The sequence below is a fragment of the Crinia signifera genome, chromosome 6, assembly GCF_055691185.1.
Source record: "Crinia signifera chromosome 6, ASM5569118v1, whole genome shotgun sequence".
NCBI classification, from domain to species: domain Eukaryota; kingdom Metazoa; phylum Chordata; class Amphibia; order Anura; family Myobatrachidae; genus Crinia; species Crinia signifera.
The window spans coordinates 268,741,312-268,763,243 of record NC_139222.1 but is presented as its reverse complement, the minus strand read 5'-3'; the positions used below and the strand labels follow the sequence as shown (position 1 = coordinate 268,763,243).

The window sequence follows — 21,932 nt, the reverse complement described above, 5'->3', positions numbered from 1 at the left end:
ACAAAAAGTATATGGCCACATTTAGGATCCACCTCTGATATATAAGATGTAAAGTATATATAGAACCTGGATCACAGCTACAAGAGAGATAAAGGGCCTTTTCTGTCACAATCCCATCACTGTGACAGTCCATTCTAGAGGGATCTAACTGCTATCACAAGCAGCACTGGTTTGTCTGGATCTTTGGGCAGTTTGAAGGGATGATCAGGCTATAACACAACATGTCTGTGCCCTGGGACAGCCCTGCTGACCAGTGGCGTTTTGAGTGACTGGCAGTGACTTCCTATTGCATACCTCCCAACAGTCCCGTAAACCGCGGGAATGTCCCGGTTTTCGGGGACATTCCCGCGTCCCTCCCGCGGCCGGCAGTGTCCCTCGGCGAGGGGGGGGGGACTGTTGGGAGTCCCCCTGTCGGCTGGTGAGCAGCGGGGAATAAACGCTGTGCAGGGGGCCGAGGGCATGGCTAGAGGCTCACAGAGCCTCTGGGACATGCCCCCACAGCGTCAAAGCGGCGCGCAGTGCCCTGTCCCTCCTCCGGCTCCCAAGAAGTTGGGAGGTATGCTATTGGAAGTCCGACCTATCAGTCTCCCAAGGCAGTCCCATTGGTAGGTGTTCCCTCCCTTCTAGGATGCCTCTATGGCAGTGTTTCCCAAACTGTGTGCCTTGGCACCCTGGGGTGCCCTGTGGGACTAACAGGGGGCCCTGGGTTGGTGGTCCAGGACCAATTCAAGTATTTTATGTCTATTATAATAGTCAAATTGTGGACAAACACAAGGATCCTAAGGATGAGATATATTAACTTAATATTTGTTTTTGACTTTATCAATGAGAAACTTTAGCCTAATGGTGCCGCAAAAACCTTTCTGATGCTTTAGGGTGCCGAGATTCAAAAAACTTTGGGAACCCCTGCTCTACGGGCTGCTTTGTCTGCTGTCCACAGAGTTAGGGACAAGCCCATGCGCAGTACCAAGGACGGAACTGTGTATGCGCCAGTCCCGCTGCTGACCACCAACCAGGTCATATAAGAAGGGATCAGCAACAGAAGATGAGCTCTGCAGAATGCCAGATGTCATTCTAGGCAATCTGCATGCCAAATACAGGTGCCAAATGGGATGAGATGAACAGTATGCAGAAGTGTGAAGCACTGGCACTCAGTGAATTATATTAATTTAATTACAATATAGAAACTATAACCATATAAAATGCAGATATAATTCAGATATATTAAATCTAATTAATTGGTTAAAGAGGTACAGTAGTATGCCACTGGGGGCGGAGCCGACGCAATTCGCTGTCAATCATTTCATCACACTCCCTGCTGTTTAACTAGAGATGCAGAAGTGAGCAATGTACTTAGGCTGATCTGTCCCGAGTGTGTGCGTGGTTGCAGCTGGAGAACTAGATTGTCAGTTCCAGGGACTGAAAGGATGATTAAGACGCTGCTTGAATATAACGGTGCTAGGTACTTGTGGATTATCACGGTTCCCATCGCATGCCATATATAGTGGCATGCGATGGCATGCGATTGGATGCGATTTTAGCCGTTTTTTATCATTTTTACAAAATCGCATGCGATCGCATCGCATTTGATCGCATGCGGCTTTTTAACAGAAAAGCATCCAAATGCATTGAAATGTCCCCTCGCGGGGCTCGCTGCGCTCGCCACAATTTCTATTCTCAACTCCACGCCGACGTGGATAGTGGGGGTATAAAAAGGTCGTAGGACGCGTACCGCCGCCCCTCGCGGGCTCGCTGCGCTTGCCACGCTTCGGGTTCGCGTTGATAGTGGGGGTGGTACAGCCTCAAAAATGACATTTGGGGGCCATTGAACATGTTTGATACTAATTTCAATGCATTTGGATGCTTTTCTGTTAAAAAACGCATGCAATGCGATTTTTTGCTATGCGATGCACATCGTGGGAGCCGTGATAATCCACAAGTACCCGGTGCTACAAGCACAACCTAAAACTAATAGCCTATTCTGCACAGAAACAGATTAATTAATATTTTCTGCAATACAAATTAGAGAGCAATCACCGTATCCCCCCCCCCCCCCCCCCCAAATTAAACCATCTTTATCCCATCTTTATGCTCAGAGGGATGAGGCTCCTATATGTCACCAAGTGGACAACCAGCCTGTTTGATACAGCGGCGACTGATCTCGTAGTTCAGGTTCCACATCTGTCAACAGTCAGCTGACCTCGCACAAAGACGACATGTGGAAAAGTCTTCATCAGGAGCAGGAATGAGAGGTTCGGATTTCTCGCCGCTGTTACCCAGCACAGGTATGTTCAGCTGCTTTCATCTTCCTGATAGCTCCCACGGGAAAAAAGCAGCCGCTACACCTAGTCAGGTCAAAGTCTGGTCTTGCTCTTTCTTTCAGTCCCTGTAGCTTTTAAATTGTTTAACAATTTTCACCTGTCCGTAACTGTTTTACACTGTGGGACACCATTTGCCAGAATGGAAGTAACTGTTTTCAAAGCTCTGCTTTAAAGTACATTAAGCAAAGTGGGCTTGAACATGGAAAATAAATCACGGCCGTGCTGTTTTCTTTGGAGCGGACGAGTCCTCGGGGTTCTGCTTAACAGGCTCAATTTCATAATATCGAAATAAAATAAAAAGAGAACAGAGCTGTATCAGACCTCATACACATGGGCGTTATTGTAAAGCATTTAAACCTGACATTCAGGTTCACATGTAAAGTGGCTGCATTGCCGTCCTGAAAACGAATGAGGATTTCTGCCTCTGTTCGGTCAGTCCCATTTATGTGGCCGCATCGCAACCAGTATAACCGCTTTTGAGAACAGCTGTCATCATTACTAGCACACCAGCGCTATCCTGGGTTCTTAAGATCCATATGAAATAACCAGACGTAAATATTTATCTCTGAATAGACTGCAGCTCATTTCTTATATCTGCGAAAACCCTGTGACCAAACCGTTACACAACTGTCACGTTATAGGCTGGGTTTGAAAAATGATAGTTAGGAGCTGATTGGCTGGCGCGTTATCACCTTCCCCTTTATCACTTTACCAGGCTTAATATATCTCCACCATATTCCTCCTTATTTACATTACACCACACCTTATTGCTCCTTATTTACATTACACCAAACAGTATTGCTCTTTATGCACACTGCACCAGACATTAGTGCCTTTATACATGTTACACCACACAGTCGTGTACCTTATACACATAATGCCACAGAGAAATAGCGACCCTTATGCACATAAAGCCACATAGTTATGCTGTTTACACCTATGCCACATATGCTCTGGTACTGCTCCTGACAGAGCGTCCCTAGGCATGTGACTGTAAACTAGGCAAATGTCTAGGACATTTAGAATGCCTAGGAGCATGCAGCTTATAAACCTGAGCCAGCAGCAGCAGGAGGTGCCAATACAGGGAGCAGTCACAGTGGAGGCAACAAGAGACAGGGAACAGAGATAGTGGAGGCAACAAGAGACAGGGAGCAGAGCCAGGCAATGCAATAGGCTGACTATATAGTTTGACATTTAGGGTGGTTGGCTACCAAGGAAATACATAAAGGTGTGAGCCAGACCTCAACAGATGGACTGGCAAAACCAGAATACTGGGCCACCCTACCTCTAGAAGCAAGCCATGATGGTAGGGGCACCTGGTACGCCAGTTGGCCAACATGAAAATATACACAAATGTCACAGTTTTATGTTTAACTCTGTAGAAGGCCTAATGAGCCCGATGTACTAAGCTTGAAAAGTTATAAATTGAGAGTGATAAACTAGCTCCTATCTGTCATGATACAGGCTGTGTTTGAAAAAGGACAGGTAGGAGCTGATTGGCTGGTGGTTTATCACTCCCCACTTTATCACTTTTTGCAGCTTTTCTCACCCATTGTGAGAGACAGGACAAAGAGATTATAGAAATGGAAGATTACAAATGACAGACAAAACTGATACTCTCTAATTTTAAATGATACAAAATGCTGAAGATGCCCAATGGATTGGAAATGGAACCCAAATTGATGCTTAGTAGACGAACCCCTTGAAAATGTAGGTACGTTTACAGAAGAGGGAGATTGTTGTCTTTAGCGCTAAGAAACGATTAAGGTAAAATGATATTTCTAGAAATCTGGTCCTGAAGTATATCGGGAGCCAGTACCGCTCAGTAGTAAGGTTCAGAGCTGTGAACGTGGCACAGTTGTGCCCCTCCTCAGACTACTCTGCAGCCGCATAACTACAGAGGTGGCCACACAGATCCATCCAACCCGACCGGAACATGATTAAAGTGCACGTACGTAAATCCGAGCAGAGCATGTCCCAGGCACCCATACAATAAAAAGTCCCAGGGTTTTAAAAACAGGTAAAATAAGCATAAAATCTAAACTGGAGGAGACACCCGCCGGCTCCAGGCCTGCGTGACACCCGGCGGCCCCCCTAGTTAAAGCCCTGTTCATGCCCAGCTGTGTCTTGGCAGCATTACCATCCATTACCCCCAGGAATTCCATTTTTACCCCATTTGGGGAGATTTACCCCTGATCCCTGACTGTTGTTCTAAACAGCGTTGCTAGTGGAATTTCCCTCCAGTACATTTGAAATAAACTATAAAAGAACAATTATAGCTGCTAAAGAACAAAACGTGTTCTGCTAAATGCTGTTTTGCAACCAAATGGCCATGTTCCGGAGTTGGAAGTATAAAAGCGGGCGTATATCCGTATAGTTTACATGCGCTGTAGAAATGAACCGCTGACTGCACATGCACTCCACCAGTTTGCACATGGCCTGCCAAAGGAGCACTCTTTTAGTGATATAAGCGTTTCTGGGCGGCAGCTTGGCGGCTACCATGAGTGCGGGACGAACTGCTCTCTCCTGTGGGAGTCTCATGGGTGCGTAAGCGGATTTCCATGCTCATTCGTAGTGTGAGGACGCAGATGGAACACCTGTTTCTGATGGATCTTTCACATCCAGCACGAGATGAAGTCCCAATACTAATGAGGACAGCTGCCGATGTAATAACAGTGGGCGGGATGGACTTCCTCATGCAGACGCATGGATATTTGGCATACACAGGCGGATCCTCATAGTACATCCGATAGTAAACAGGCTGCCGCACCCATACTGCGGAGGTATCAGACTAACAATCTGCAGATTATTGTGTTATGTGTGAGGAACAGAGCTGGCCCGGTGGCAGCTACTGTGCGGTTCCTTCTTCTGGAAAGAGTTGTGCAGATTGGGATACTCCTTGCTAGGCCCTGATAATCACCTCTCCCTGCACCCACATCTGAGATTAAGGACCAGATGTATCAAGCTTGAGAAAGTAGAGAGTGATAAACCACCAGCCAATAAGCTCCTACTTGTTGTTTTTCAAACCCAGCCTGTAGCATGGCAGTTAGAAGCTGATTGGCTGGCTGGTTTATCACTCTCCATTTTATCACTTTTTGAAGCTTCATACATCTGGCCCTACGTCTCAGTTCTAGAGGTTTACAATAACAGCATCCCCATCATATTTCATACACCATATTTGTTTTTTTCTGAGTACATTTGGATGCTGACCTAAAGAACCCACCTCATTCCACCTTTGTCTGTCTCCAACACCTTCTAATCACAATGCTATTATAATTCATAACGGACTTATTTATTGATACGCTTTCTATTACGTAAAATCCTCAACAGGTTTGGCTCAATGGTTGTCTTGATTTCTGGAGTTAGCCATTGATTGCTTTTCGGAGGTCCCCCCAAGGGAGAAGGTACAATTACACCATTGGTGGCAGCGGCGTGGAACCCAGCCTAAAGAGGGCCCAACTCCAGCCCCAGGCCTCACTGACTCTCCCCAGGCCTCACTGACTCACTCTCCCCCTGCCCCCCAGCCCCCCCCCCCCCCACTGGTTCTCCCACAGGAAGATGGCGCCGCAAATGGCTGCCAAGGAAAATGTGCACTCAGCCTACGTAACCCTATGTCTCCCTTGTGATAACCATACTGTCTCTGCTATACTGTGCTGTCTTGCTCTATTGTTACCTACCTGGCTGCTGCAATGACCAGTGGCGCCGCTGATGGCTGCCTAGGTGCTGTGCAGTCGGCAGGTATGTGTTCCCCATGTGATAAATATACTGTCCCTGTTTATATTGCTACCTACCGGGCTGCTGCAACGACCAGTGGCGCCATGGACGGCTGCCTAGGCGTTGTGCAGCTTTGACGAGTATGTGCTCCCTGTGTGATAAACTGTACTGTCCCTGCTTATGTTGTTACCCACCTGGCTGCTGCAACGACCAGTGGCGCCGTTGATGGCTGCCTAGGCGCTGTGCAGCCCGGCGGGCATGTGGTTCCTGCATGTAATGTCTTAATGTAATGTATGCAATGCCCCCCCCCCCATCCCTGCCTGATGCAGCACTGTAATCCACAAAAAATTCCTAGTGTGCGCAAGCATACATGGCCAATAAAGTTGATTCTATTCTATTCTATTCTATATGTGTCTTGCAAAGAGATTCTCTCTAACATGTATCGGGACTGTTTATAACACATTCTACCCCTCTGCCCACCTTAATTACCAGATCAGCCAGTTCACTAGCCCTACTTATCGCAGAATTAAAGCAGATGACGCCAACTTATAGTACTGTCTTTGGGGGGGCGCATTGGTCAGCAGCTTCAGGGTAACAGATTATTTGTTATGTGCAGTGGTTTCTTCTCTTTACAGAAGATTTTAGGGCTCTTTGTCCCTGAACAGAGATTATCTAGGGTATAAAAAGGCTTTTACTTGTGATTAGCACTGCAAAAAAAAGGCCAATCAGCAAGTATGGGAATTTATGGAGACAGCCAATCAGGTGGGGAGCTCCTTAGGAGTTAAGCCCTGATTGGTTGAGAGGAGTTCCCTCAGTATTGGAGAAGAGCCACATATGAGTATATACAGCTGTGGCTCTTCCAGTCCAGGTTCTCATGGATCTTTTTTTTTTTTTAACCCCCTGGAGTGCTACTGGACAAGAGGACCGACCTGTGGGAGAGAGTATGGCAAGGTGAGTATGATTGTATGTTATTAAAGTTTTACTGTTCTGGTTTTTTTTTTGTTTTTTTAACATTGGTCATGCCATGGGACTTTTAATGCCATGCATGATGGGACTTGTGGTTTTCCAAGTCCCTGCATGCGGGGGAAGACTTGCCGGGACTCTTAGTTCCACAACACAATCCAATGTTATTTTATTATTATTTTTTTTTTACACAGGTGAGAATGTGACCTTGAATAAAAAGTGTCCCCCAGCTGTGGCTGTTGAAGCCCAGTGCTGGTTCCAAAATATCGGGAACCCCTATTCTTTTTGTCCCCCTGTATTTATGGAACCAGTCCAAGAGCCAATAGCTGGTTTCTTGAATATAAGGGGGACCCCAGTTAATTCCCCCCCCATATTTGAAAAAAAATGCACACTCCCCTTACTTATAAAATGACACCTTTACTAAAAAATTGCACAATGGTTCCAAATAACTTCTTGTTTTCCCAAGGGATGTCTCATGTCCTTGATAAGTGATAAGTGATACTTACATTCAGATGTTGTATATTGGAGCATTGTCGTAAAGCACCAGAATTAGGGCTCCAATTGTAAAATAATGTGAAGTGACAGTTAGGGCTTAACGTGACATTTATATTGTACCTAATACACATTTGCACCTCTACGATCCCACAAATGGATGCAAACAGCAATTATATGGAGGGGGCGCCCTATGAATCACTCATAAAAGACTTTAATCGCACCGTGTTTCAGAAATTCCTTATGGGCAAATCATAAATGACTTCCAGTATTGTTCATGCTAGGATTTCTGCATACTGCTGGATGTACTGGCCACTTTGGGCTTGTGGTGCTAGGAGCACAAATACAGCAACCATTTATACTGTCACTTTTTTCTACGGCAGAATGAAAGGAATCTGATAGGAGCTGAATCTGGTTGTTATGAAATACAGGACATTGTGTATATTGTACCATGTTATTACAATCCTGGAGCAGGCCAAGACCTCATGCATGGGCACATTATATTAGATTACATGTATTTCTTTCCCAACTTCTTGCTTGTTTCCAGAATTGTTTCCATTATAATAGACCCGGGAACAAGCATAAGTAATAAGCCATCGCTGCAGGTCACGCCAGTTCAGGAATCAGACGTCAAAAGTTAAGGGGAGGCCTGGGTGATATCTGTATGTAACATTACCAAGAAGCGGAGATCTCATGTTTAACAATCTTATGGTGTGTACACACGGTGCGATATGGCTTCCGATGTTGCCGATATAGTGAACATCGGAATCATACCTAACAACAGTCCCGATTTGGGCCCTTATTCTGGTTGGTGCGGTCGAGCCGCATATGCGGCTCCGACCGCACCAGACGAATCCCCGCCCACCATACGGTTCGCCACGGCCGTCCGTACACGGACGGCAGGCGAACCGCACGAAAATGGTGGAGGCGTACGCCTCCACCATGCTGGGAGCTGCCCCCTGCATTCGATGGTCGACGACCATCGAAGGCAGGACCGCACGCCGCGGCAGCTCCCGCAAGCTGAGACCACACGGACAATCGTCCGTGTGGTAGCTTGTATGGGGGCTGAAAGCTGACATCCGGCGACGTCAGCTTTCCGCCCCCATGAGTGGCGTCATGCCCTCATTACCATGCGTACGCCCCGCGTTTGCATGGGAACGCCCATGAAACGCGGGGCGTACACATAGGGAAATGAGGGGATGAAGCCCCTCACGCCCCTATACGCCCCCTTTGCGGCGTCTAAATTTTTAACACGGAGAATTCCCCTGCACATGCGCAGAGTGACCTCTGCGCATGTGCAGAGAGAAAACATCGGCGGTACGGCCGCACGCGGGCCGTACCGAGCCGATTAGAATAAGGGCCTTTAGCGGGACAGTCCCGATTATCAGGGCCTGTCCCGCTGTCCCACCCGCGGGCGGCAGTGTCCCGCGGTGTGGGGGGGCTGTTGGGAGTCCCCCCTGTCAGCTGCTAAGCAGCGGGGAATAAACGCTGTGCGCATGTGCACAGCGTCTATTCCCGCAGCCAGGGGGCTGGGGGCATGGCTAGAGGCTCACAGAGCCTCTGGGTCATGCCCCCATAGCGCCAAAATGGGGGCGTGGCCTCGCGGGGGAGTCGTGATTATAGACCACGCCCCAAATTAGCCCAACCCCCTGAAAATTTCGGCACGCCTTAGGCGCGCAGCAGCAGCGTCCCGCCTGCAGACCTGGCAGAGTTGGGAGGTATGCGGAAGCCATATCGCATGCCGATTGTGTACTTTTTAGGGCTTGAGCTGCCGATGCGCACTCCCGTGTGAGCACAAATCGGCAGCGACATAGTGAGGGCAGGCAAGACTATATAGTGCAGATCTACACTATATAGTCTTTGTGCCTTACATACTCACATAGCTCCGGCGGCCAGAGGGGCTTCTCCTGGGGCTGCAGGGCTGATGCGCAGTGAACCAGAAGTCCGACGTATAGAGGAGGGGGGGGGGTGTGGCCTCTGATGCATGCATGGGGGGGCGGCAGGGGGGAAGCTGTTGCTGTGCCGCGGCCCTGGGTGTGAGTCGCAGCACCCTGCCATCTGTGCCCCTGCCCGGCACCTGCAGCGGCGTGAGGATGGTGACAGGTATTGGTACTGTCCTCTCTTCTCTCCTTCATGCTGTGCGATGCGAGTCCCGATGTGATCAGATCGTATCGGGATTCGCATCGCACAGCATGTCGACCGTGTGTACACACCATTACAGAACCAGCAGTGAGTATCAACACTTTGCTTAGTCCGATAATCCTAGTCCCTTTACAAGGGCATAACTGGGACTCCCTGGGCCACATACCAAATTTTGAGAAGCCCCCCTCCCCTTGTACAGGGTTATACAGGGGATAAAAGGTGTCAAAAAACATTCACACAGGGTTAGGAGGGTACACAATGTGATATGCGGGAGGGGGATGTTTTTAAGGTACAAGGTGTCCAAATACACACAGACATGAGGTAGTGGGCCACAGGGGGGGTCACACACAGAGGAAGATGGTACAGGGGGTCACACTGAGGATTGGGGGGTAGGGGCGAGAAGGTGTCACACACAGGCATAGTGGGTTCAGGGGGTCTTACAGAGGAAGGTTGTAGAGCAGGGGTAGGCAAACTACGGCCTGCGGGCTGGATGCGGCACGCGACCCGATCCGGACTGGCCGGTACGTAGTGTTGGTGTAGTCGTGACATGCGGGGGGGGGGGGGGGGTGCAACTCGGGCTAGGCTCTCCGGTGTTTGCACGCATGTGCGGCGCAGTCTTGTCGAGCCTCCGCCAATGATCAGCCTGTGCCAGGCGTCAAGTGCGTCCCGGCGCACGTGCAAAAGGCTCTCACGGATGGTAGGGCTGCATTCGGCACCATTACGTGGTGTTTGCAATAGATTCAGGTCCAGTGGCAGGTGCGTGAAATAACTGAGGGGGGCATGTGTGGAATTACTATGGGGGAGGAAGTACTATGGTAAGGCCCATTTGCACCTAGCAGTGCGTGTGGGGGGCAGCCCATGAAAACGCTGGGCATTCCCATGTAAATGCACCAGTGACGCTGGGGGCGGGCAGCTGACGTCAGCGGCTGTCAGCTGCCTGCCCGCTTCCCATACAGGGAGCCCGCAGATCACAGCCAGACCAGAGAGGCGTTTTAGATCTGTGAGAGCTTGCAAAATCATTCGACGGTCGCTGTAACCGCACGCAAGGCTGCGGATGGATGTTTATGCTCCATTTGCATGTGTGCGGGATATTTGGCGTGTGGACGGCGGCAGCGGTCCACGCATAGATGACACGCAAAGCTGCATTTCATCCTTGACAAAGTGGATTCTCGGTTTAAAACCGGTTTAAAATCTGATTTGTAACGGGTGTGGGGTGTTAGGTCTACACCAATTAGGTCGGCAAGCATTGGGTCAACACCACTAGGTCGACAGGCAGCAAGGTTGACATGGGTCAATGCCGACATGGGTCAAGGTCAACATAAGCATTAGGTCGACATGGCCAAGGACGACACTCAAAAGGTTGACATGGGGTTTTTCACAGTTTTTTGACCCGATTGTCGACACAGTCGACATGGACACAGTTTCAAGTGCACTGCACTGCACTATTTTATTCTCCCACCACGCCCTAGTGGATGGTAGAGCATGAAAAATACCGCCTGTTGACTATCGACCTAGCCCATGTCGATCTATTGACCTGTCGACCTAGACACATGTTGACCTTGCTGTCTGTCAACCTAGTTGGTGTAGACCTAATGACCGTATCCCCTTGTAACTACTGACTTGAATAAGTCATATCTATAGGATTCCCTTACTCGCATGGGTTTCCTCCGGGTACTCCACAATCCAAATATACTGGTAGGTTAATTGGCTCCCAACAAAATAACCCTAGAATGTCTGTGTGTGCATGTACATGTGGTAGGGAATATAGATTGTAAGCTCAACTGGGGCACTTGCATACCCTCCGGGAATGGCCGGGAGGGTCCCGCAAATCGGGCCCCCCTCCCGGCCCCCCGGGAAGGTGGGCAAGTCTCCCACATTCTAGCCACATCCCTCCTCTCCCCCTTCCCCATGGTATATATTTCCAAATTTCACGGGTCCGCAGGTGTGGCTAAATGATGCGAATCGCGTCATTTTAGCCCCACCCATGAACCCGCAAATTAATGAGGCTGCTGGTTGTGGGGGCGGGGCTTAGTGACATCAGCCTCACCCCGCCCCCAAAACGAAGCCTCGTTTAGCCCCCCTTCACTTCTCTCCGGGCTTCTCCCGGAGAGGAATTTTCAAAAGTTGGCAAGTATGACTATAGTCTGTACAGCGCTGCGGAATATGTGTGCGCTATATAAGAAACTGTTCATAATAATAATGTTGTTATTAAATGGAAAACTTTATAAATATGCCGCTATCTGTGTGTGTGTGTGTGTATATATGTAGATTCTAGATACAGCAACATGGCACCATGCCGAACAGAAAGTATGTCCGAGCAATGTTACTCGTTCTCCAGGAAATAAAATGCTAGATCCCAGCATTATTGGGTAAGTGCTGATAGTGTGAATACCATAAATCACGTTCTCTGTGTAAGACGCAACGGGAAGCAAGTCCGCACCATTTAGATTTCTCACTTTTTGACCTCAGGTCTCACCACAAAATATCTGTTGACATTTTTGGTAACACGGTTTCTCTTCATGTGCCCAAGCTGTTGATTTGTTTAGTCGAGATAAAACATTACATTTTGTCTCATGTTTTCATAAGATTTCAATATCAAAGGTAACACTCTCCATCTGCTTTCAACATGTTCCTTCTGACATTAACTAATGTCTCCTATTAGTAGTTAAAGGGGCCAATCTGGTGAGAGCAGTTTCCAAGCAGAGTTCAAACAGGCCACAAGGAGAAGCACATTCTACGCCACCTCCTTAAAACTCTTTGTCTATTGTTTAGCCAAAAGTCCTGGGGAGCACAGGAGAGAATGTTTATCACTTATCTCTGGCATAATAATGTAAATAGACATTATCGGTGCTTTACAAATCAGCGGATTAAACTGATCTTGGAAACCTGATCAATAATGGCTTCAAAGAGGTTGACAGGAATAAGATGCACCTGTTAATTACTGATTTTATTAACCCATTAATTCTTTGTAAGTAACAAGAGATTAATGCACTCTAATGCTGTGTACACACGGGGGCGATTTTGTGTAATATCGCGGGCAATATGGTCGCTAAGCGACCATATTGCCCGCGATGGGAGTGTGCACCGGCGATATATCGCCGGGTGCGCGCTCCCGTTTTTGCCCCTGTGGTGATCGCTAGTTGCAGGAACATGCTCCTGCGACCAGCTGATTACCACTGCCGGGCTCCCCCCGGCAGTTTCTTTTTCATCAGCGACACTGCCAAACTCTAGACTGACACAGTCTCCTCTCCGCACTGTGACAATAAAATAATACATCACATCTACTGATTATAAGATACAATAAGTCACACTGATCACGTGATATTAAGTCACACCTACTAATCAACATTTAATAAATGCTGCCAACCAATCACGGAGTAATACATCACATCTACTGATCAAATAATAATTAATCGTACCAACCAATTACATGGTAAGAAGTCCTACCTATCAATCAAAGCATTGAAAATATAAAAAGTAACACATATTGATCAAATTATAATAAGTCGCTTACAAGATAATAAATCACACATCCTATCATATAATAATAAGTAACATATATCGATAACAAGATAACAAGCCACACTTACTAAACGAGAAAAAGAATACAATCTTTGGCGCAAATGAGGGCTGCCCTTAACCAAACTGGGAGTTACTTTCCCAGTGTAGAATAAACAGTGGTAAATTATCAAGTCACACTTACTGATCACAAGAACAGAAGTTGCACCTAACGATTGAAATCACACCTACCAATCAAAACATCATGAAATCACACCTACCAATCACAAAATCACACCTACCAATCAAAACATCATGAAATCACACCTACCAATCAAAACATCATGAAATCACACCTACCAATCAAAACATCATGAAATCACACCTACCAATCACAAAATCACACCTACCAATCTCAATATAAGTCACACTTACCACTCATTGTTAACGATATTGTCATCTTCTGGACATGCAGGTCAATCTGCCAATATTGCACATGCCATTTGCACCCATCGTGCAGTGTGTCAGTGTGAAATCACAATATCTTTCCTGATCAGCTCAAGGGAAATTGTTCACCAATAACTTTCGCCTTTCATATCTTCTAGTGTGTATGGGCCTTAAATTGACCAATTTCTCTGTAGGACCAATTTATGTCTGTTTTCCATGTCATTTGCTCCCAAACATTTCCAGATTTTCATTCCAACCAGCCAGATTGGAAAGATAATCTTCCAGTGTGTATGGGCCTTTAGTCTCACCTGCCAATCACAAAATAAAACACACCTGCCGGTCACAAGATAAGTCACTCTTGCCGATCACAAGATAAGTCACACCTGCCGAAAACAAGATGTGTCACCCACCAATCACAAAATAAGTCATATCTGCCAATCACAAGATAAGTTTTACCTACCACTCACAAGAGGAGTCACACCTGCCAATCATAAGGTAAGCCACACCTGTGATCACAACATAAGTCACACCTACCACTCTGTAGTGAAAACTGGGGCTTCGTACTGTATGCCCAAAACACTCTATTATTGTACTCAATTGTACGATTTATTGTATACCAAAATACACACAGAGACAAAAAATAAAAAATCAATTATCTAAAAAATGTGTCTCATGTGTGTATATGGTTTAAGCAGCGTGAAAGGGAAAATTGCCAATTCCCAATGTAAAAACACAGAAAGAGAGAGATATACACGCGCTGGAAACAATGTATGTGAAAAAGAAAATTAATTTATTATACACAAATTAGCACTGGCCAGTGTTGCCTAATATTTAATATAACAGATATAAAAAACAATATATATATATATATATATATATATATATATATATATATATTGCACATTAGTTGTTATTAAAAGACCTGACTAATGGTTCCTTTGATAAGTGTCCTCCATGAGGAAGTTACCTACCACATAGTCACCTACCACTCGCAAGATAAGTCACACCTGCCAATCACAAGGTAAGTCACACCTGTGATCATAACATAAGTCACACCTACTACTCACAAGATAATTTACATCTGCCAATCACAAGATAAGTTACACATGCGATCACAAAATAAGTTACTCCTGCAGACCTTGTGACCAATGTTTCATTAAAGGGGATATGCGTGTTCAGATACCCATGGTATTCAATAGAAAGTTAAGAAAATCGTTGATGGATTTTTACCACAAAAACCTGCGAGTAAACAAAAAATGATGCCAGTGAGCGAGCCTCCATGGACCTGCCCAGGAACACCTCATCCTGCTGGTGGCACCTTCTGTCCTCCACCTAAACACCGGCCACAGGATCCTATAGATGAAAAAGTTGGTGATCCAACACCTAAGTTGCTCTGCAATCTAATATATTGGACCAATTAGGCTAATTGGTGTCCAGGGGTACTGAAGCAAGACCCAACAGTTTTACAAAAATATTGAAAGTACCATAACCGATTTCCTTTCCTTGAATTAAACCTTGTTCCCGGAAAACTCTGCACCATGGGGGTTTTCAACATTTCCCCCGCAGCTGAATATGAACCTTCGTTATCGTATGTAATTCCTCATACAGTGGTTACAGGCTTGTGATAGAAGCTGGGAAGAGCACAGATACACATGTTTGTACTTTGCTTCATTAAATTAACTTAAAAGTGCTCTGAACCCGGTAATCGCCCAATGGCTGCAGTATGTCATTTCTCAGGATGCGGAACGTTGCGTTTTTGAAAGAGAGTAAGTGCTGCTCTTAGAAGCAAACATTTGTCATCTTCCTGGGGCTGAAGAGTAGCACCTGCCAGCACTGGGGAATGTACGGCCAAGCTGTTGAGCTTAAAGACATGTACACACTATACCAGTGGTTCCTAAACTTTTTGAATCCCGGCACCCTAAAGTATCAGAATATTTTTCACTGCACTCCTAGGCCAAAAGTTGGCTTTTAATTTCAGGGAAAGTATTATATTAGTTGTGATTTAAATGTTTTCCTTAGGTCCAGTTATGTGGTGAGAAACATGATTCACATCTGTTTACCTACATATTCTTAATTAGAAGCCACAAGCACTGTTTTTGCCTATTTCATTGGCAATAAATAACTTGAATTGGTTCTGGACCACCAACCTGAGGAACCCCTGCAAGTACTCCGATGCACCCCAGGGAGCCTAGGTGCACAGTTCCAGAACCACTGCACTATACAATTATCTGTCCAATCTGTCAACTATTTTTTCTATTCATTTGTTTGTTTGGGAGCCAATGATTGATTGTCACTAAAGCCCCATATTAGGGCCCGGAAAAGGATGGGGGGGTGGGGTGTCATGGGGTCAGGACCCCTGGGCCCCCTCTATCTATGGCCCCCTGTGGTCGGCATGTATTCTAAAAAATAATGTTTTTTTGTTTTTGTTTTTTTAGCTAATGATTTTGTGCACGTGAGTGGGATAGTGCTGCAGCTTCACCTATCTGCCAACATGACAATGATTAATGGTGCTGAGCATCAGCGGCCAAGGCACACTGACTTCACAAGTGTGCAGTGCATTACTGGGAGTTGTCCCATGAGACTTTGCACAAGAGGTCAGAGGCTGAGAAGCTTGTGCTGAGCTCTGATTGATGGAGCTCATCACATGCTTCTCAGGCCCATGGAAGACAACAGCAGCAGCAGCCTCATTATGGGAGTGTTTTTATTCAGTGGCAGTGCTTAGCCTGTGAGGTCTCCTACAGCGTAATGTACAGAGGGACAAACACAGGCTTTTCATGTGGTATGTGTGTGTGTATATATATATATTTATATAAAAGTTTATACTGCCTTTATTCTGTGTTTTGACAGTGTAATAGTCCCCCGTGCAGTTTGCGGCCTGTAATGACAAGTGGGAGGAGGCCCCCTTGTCTAAAGCGACTCAGGCCCCCCGAAGGCTTAATCCGCCCCTGCCCCATATACACAGGGATATTACAAACAATGCCGCTCATTTGGGCTTTTCATTTGTAATATCATCCATTGTGTATACTTAATATTGTTAACGATATCCCTTGCAGGTTTTTAGCGATGTCCTCCATCATCTATACATGAAGCTCAATTTGGACTAGATCATCAACAACTACATGATGTCACTGAATGATATTGTTAATGATATTGTTCAGTGTGTATGCACCATATTTTCCGCCTTGTAGATTTAGGGAAACCATTGACGATATCGTTTGTAAATGATATTGTCTAGTGTGTATGGGGCTTGTACGTTACCAGATTTGCATTTCAACCTGCCAGATTGGACAGATAATTGTGTGTACCCAGCTTAGGGCTAGTATCACACGAGCTGTATAATGACAGTGTATGAAATGTCCATTATGGTCTTTGCAGCTCCCAGGCTGCCGCAACACGCTGCAATTCTTATCCTACAAAACTATTACGTTTGCACGCTACGATCTTGAAATAAATATTCATTGTACACTGTCCGTGAACGCATATAAACGCAATGGGAAAACATTTCCCTTTTAACATAAATATTCCACTAATCATTGCTAGGCCAATCACCCTAACTGTACTGGTGGAAATATGATAGGGCCGATTCGGCCCGGCTGTAGCCCTGGCATGTCTGACAATCATTTTCATTATCCCTATAGTATCGGGAGCTAGACATTTCTCTAGGCAGAAGACAATTTGATGGCCTCATTATATACAGATATACATATGAACAAATCATTACCGTTATTATAACCTTACCGGCAGTGGGTTAAAGTTTTGATCCACCAGATGGTTGTACCCATGATCAAAGAATGAGTGCCGAATCACAACATCAATCCCTTGATTGGCTGACATTCCTAACGTATTTAGCCACCTAAATAAGAGAAAACAAAATCAGATTGAGTCGCTGTAAATAGACAAAGATGAGGCTTATTGTTTCATCAGCATCGCTTATTAGATGAAAATGACAGAGAACGAAGCTGCTGACTGCTGTTTCCTATTCTGTGACCCGGGCATAACGTGGCAGCGCGCACAGCTACCTACTAGTACATCTGCCGTCTTATAGCGTCATACTAATACGCAATCACTGCCACGCACATCCACTGCAAGCTGTGCGTCACTCCTTATACACGCAGTATGCACACAGCTGCGGCTCTCACACATTACACATTGCTTGTGGTTCTAAGGTTTACTTTAGATATGAAGTAAAACAATGACACATTAATGCATCCAGTAAGGACAATCTACAGCAACGGCCTGATTCAGACCTGTGTGCTAGGCTGAGGGTAATAGCGGCCGAGGGAAAAGGTAAACGCTGCCCGCACCCGGCCGAATGCCCGCATGTACGCAAACACATCCCCTCGCCTGCTACCAAGCGGGAGAGAAATCATTAATGTTCGCTGACCATCGACTGATTTTTCTCCTCTTCAATGATAATAATCGCAATGCCTGCGTTCTCTGGGGGACGCCCATAAAACGATGGGAGTTCACCTACTCCCGCCCTCTTCCTGCTGCCGCCCCTCCCTTCCCGCCGGAGCTCCCAGGGTTTGCGCATACCCATAATCAGGCATGCACAAACCCTGAACATTGGGTGTGGAGCCGACCGCGGCTTTAAGACCGTGGTTGCAGCTACAGGAACATGGCCGCCGGCCTCCTGCACTGAGGCCATGTCCAGGGCCGTAACTAGGGGAGGGCCCCAGCCGCGTATCTTAAGTGACTGTCACTCACTGGCAGTGACGACGCGCGGGTGATGTTATGACACCGACACCGCTGCCGCCCACCCATGCGTCTGATATGGGGGGAAGAACCGACGGGTTGAGGTGGCCGCGGCGCAGGAAAGGGCAGAGAGGCGGTAGCCACAACACAGATGTGGTGACTGGCAAAAGGCAGCAGAGACACAAGAGACGCCACACCTCAGGTGACATTATCTAAATGACAAACACAAATAGATAATATTTCTGCCGTTCGCAGCCTGTGGTGTCCTCCTGATATTATTCAGGGGGAGCAGCCTATGGTGTCCTCCTGTTATTATGCAGGGGGAGCAGCCTGTGGTGTCCTGGTATTATTATGCATGGGGAGCAGCCTGTGGTGTCCTGGTATTAATATGCAGGGGGAGCCGCCTGTGGTGTCCTGGTATTATTATACAGGGGAAGCAGCCGGTGTTGTCCTGGTGTTATTATACAGGGGAAGCAGCCTGTGGTGATCTGTTATTATTATTATTATGATTATACAGGGGGAGCAGCATGTGATGTCCTGGTATTATTATGCAGGAGGAGCAGCCTGTGGTGTCCTGGTAGTATTATACAGGGGGGAGCAGCCTGTGGTGTTCTGGTAGTATTATACAGGGGGGAGCAGCCTGTGGTGTCTTATTATAGAGGAGGAGCAGCCTTTGGTGCCCTGCTGTTATTATTAAACAGGGGGAGCAGGGGGATTTCCTAGCCCTCAATCCCCCCCCCCCCCCCCACACCTCACGTCTGATGGTGCAAATATTGAATTTTTTTTCTGATCGCGATCATAGCTATTTTGCCAAATGCTCTTGGCACTCAATGGGTTAAAGAAAAAAAGTGCAGGTGCATTTATTGATTTGACGCATTGGAGACCGAATCCCCTTTCCTCAAGACGGTCCCCGAAATGTCACATCAATAAATGCACCTGCACTTTTTTCTTTAACCTATTGAGTGCCAAGCAAATTTGTCAAAATAGGTGTAAAAATTGCCAAGCAAACATTTTTATTCATCATAATGACCAGTAATGGTTACCTTATATAGGAAATATAGGGTGACATTTAATGAAATTTGAACATGTGATTTTTGTGATTTTTAGGCAAAAATCTCACTTTTTTACGAATTCGCATATTTAATGAGATGCGAAAATGGCAAAAAATTTGAAAGTGCAATTTTAAGTCGCACCGGAACTCGCATCCAGAGGTTTTCCCGTTGGAAAGTATACAATTTGCATATTTTATGAGATGCGAATTCGGGAAAATGTGTCTAAAAATCACCACACATGCAGACCAGGTTCTAACAGGTAAATTGGCTAGAGCCCTGCACAGATCATTGAGATCTGTGCATGGTCCTGGGTAAAAAATGTGTAAAAGTTTTTTTTTTAAATGGCGTGGTTGGCCGATGCGTCTCCATGGAGACGCATAGCTCAGCCCTGATTGACTGAGCTATGCATCTCCATGGAGACGCATCGGCCAAAGACGCTAGCAGCCTCTGTAGCACTGGGACAGCGCTACAGAGGCTATTATCTGTGCAGGAGAAAGCCGGCTCACCCCGATGTCCGTGCGGGGGTAGCCGGCTCTGCAGCAGAGAGACCAGCGCTGGACCCTGGATTGGTAAATATGTTGGTGTAAAAGTGAGGTGTGTGTTTGTGTGTGTAATAAAGTTATACTTTTCTGTGTGTGTGTGTCTTAATTTAACATTCTTTTTACAGGTGGACTACAAGTTCCAGCGGGCCTATTAATGGCCAGCATGCTGGGACTTGTGGTTCTCCAAGTCCCAGCATGCGGGGAGGCCTGCTGGCACTTGCAGTTCACCTGTATAAAGCAATGTTAGGAACGTCTGATTTAACCCTATCAGGCCGGCATCCAATGCCCTGGGACGCCGGTGACAGCCCTGGGCTTCAGCCCTGGACGGGTGAAGCCTGGAGGGGGGAGGACCCCTCTATTTGGGGAGTCCCCACTTCTCCAGGTACCCTGTCCAAGGCTGACCAGCCACGATGCTCAAGTTTCAGCTGGGGGACCTTATGTCAAAAGTGTACCCCGGCTGTAGCATGACACCGCGGGCTATTAGAGCACCGATGCTGGTTTCAAAATACGGGGGACCCCCAGATTTTTTGTCCCCCAGATTTTTGGAACCAGGACCGGTCCAAGAGTCCGGGGCTGGTTTCAGAAATATGGGGGACCCCTACGCTTTTATCCCCCGTATTTTTGGAACCAGGTCCAGTTCAATGAGCCCGGGGCTGGTTATGCTCAGGAGGGGGGACCTCACGCCAATTTTTTTTAAAACACAAATTCGCACATTTCCTAAAATTCGCACATTTTCATGCCTAAAAATTGCAAATTTTCATGACTAAAATTCGCACATTATCGCACTTAATCGCACTGTTTTTGCCTGGAATACGCACCTCATTAAATATGCAAATTCACTGCAAAAATAAATAAATTGATTTTTAGAAATGTGCGATAATGGGCGAATTTGAAAATGACTAAAAATCGCATTCTATTAAATGTCACCCATAATCTTCTTTTACACAACACATTTTATTTGAATTTATATTACAAATGTTTTTGAATATCTCTGACAGAGATGTTGGCACTCAAAGGGTTAAGCTAGCATTTTGAGCGCCGCCTACCTCTTTGTAACTGTATATAGTGGTTGTATTCCCTGAAGGAGGGCACCTAAGCCAGCTACCCCAGTTGGGAACAGTTGGATTGTCATATATATATATATATATATATATATATATATATATATATATATATATATATATATATATATATATATATATATATATATATATATATATATATATATATGACTGGTGGCGTTGCTGAAGCAAATCGGTATTACATCTACCGTCTTTCAAACAACGCCATACCAAATTTCAGATTCATTCATAGGTTAGTTTTTTTTCCACCACGACAATGCACCGGCTCCCTCATCCAGAATTGTTGCGGCCAAATTGCATGAATTGCGCTATGAATTGTTGCCGCATCCACCGTACTCGCCCGACTTGGCTCCCTGTGACTTCTTTCTGTTCCCTAACCTGAAAAATTGGCGCACGGGAAATAAAATTCAGCTCAAATGAGATCATCGTCGAGACTGAAACCTACGTGAGTTTGACAAATCGTATTTTTTAGAGGGTTTAAAGAAATGGCAGGGATGTTGGGAACAGTGTATTGCCGTGACAGGAGATTAAGTTGACAAATAAAAAATTTTGAGAAAAATATTCGTGTTCATTCTTAACACAATTTTGGATATGCAAAAATTGCTCAGTGTGTATGCACCTTTACAGAAATTAACTCATTTTAGGATACTGATCAAATGTTGAAGTTTGATTTATAGGTATATAATAGTATATAGGATAAATATATTAGTGGCGTATTTCTCAGTTATGCATCTTCCTTTTCATTAAGATCATTAGTGAAGAGAACATTTATTTTGCTTTGGATTGGATGGCGTTTGATGTTGGTTTAACCCTTTTACACAGAGAGCATGGTACATAGAATTCATTTCTCCACATCATTTTTGCAAACCACGAGGATTTAGAAATAAATCTCAGTACTCCAGGAACGCTAGGTTACAGATGTAAAAAAAAATTGGACACATGGTTGTAGATTTACGAGCCAGCGTGTTTCCAAAGCCGCACAGT

At 46.0% G+C, this 21,932-nt stretch overlaps 1 protein-coding gene across 4 annotated transcripts in view; it reads right to left on the bottom strand.

The window, feature by feature from the left end:
• Window positions 1–21,932, bottom strand: part of HPSE2 (heparanase 2 (inactive)) — a 333,369-nt gene that overhangs the window by 21,115 nt on the left and 290,322 nt on the right. For all 4 annotated transcript variants that reach the window (XR_014444637.1, XM_083149563.1, XM_083149565.1 and 1 more), the window contains one exon: window positions 17,316–17,430. Coding sequence is in view for 3 of the 4 variants with exons in the window: in XM_083149563.1 (XP_083005689.1) it covers window positions 17,316–17,430 (115 nt within the window). In the remaining variant the exon portion in view is untranslated. The remainder of the gene's footprint in view (window positions 1–17,315; window positions 17,431–21,932) is intronic.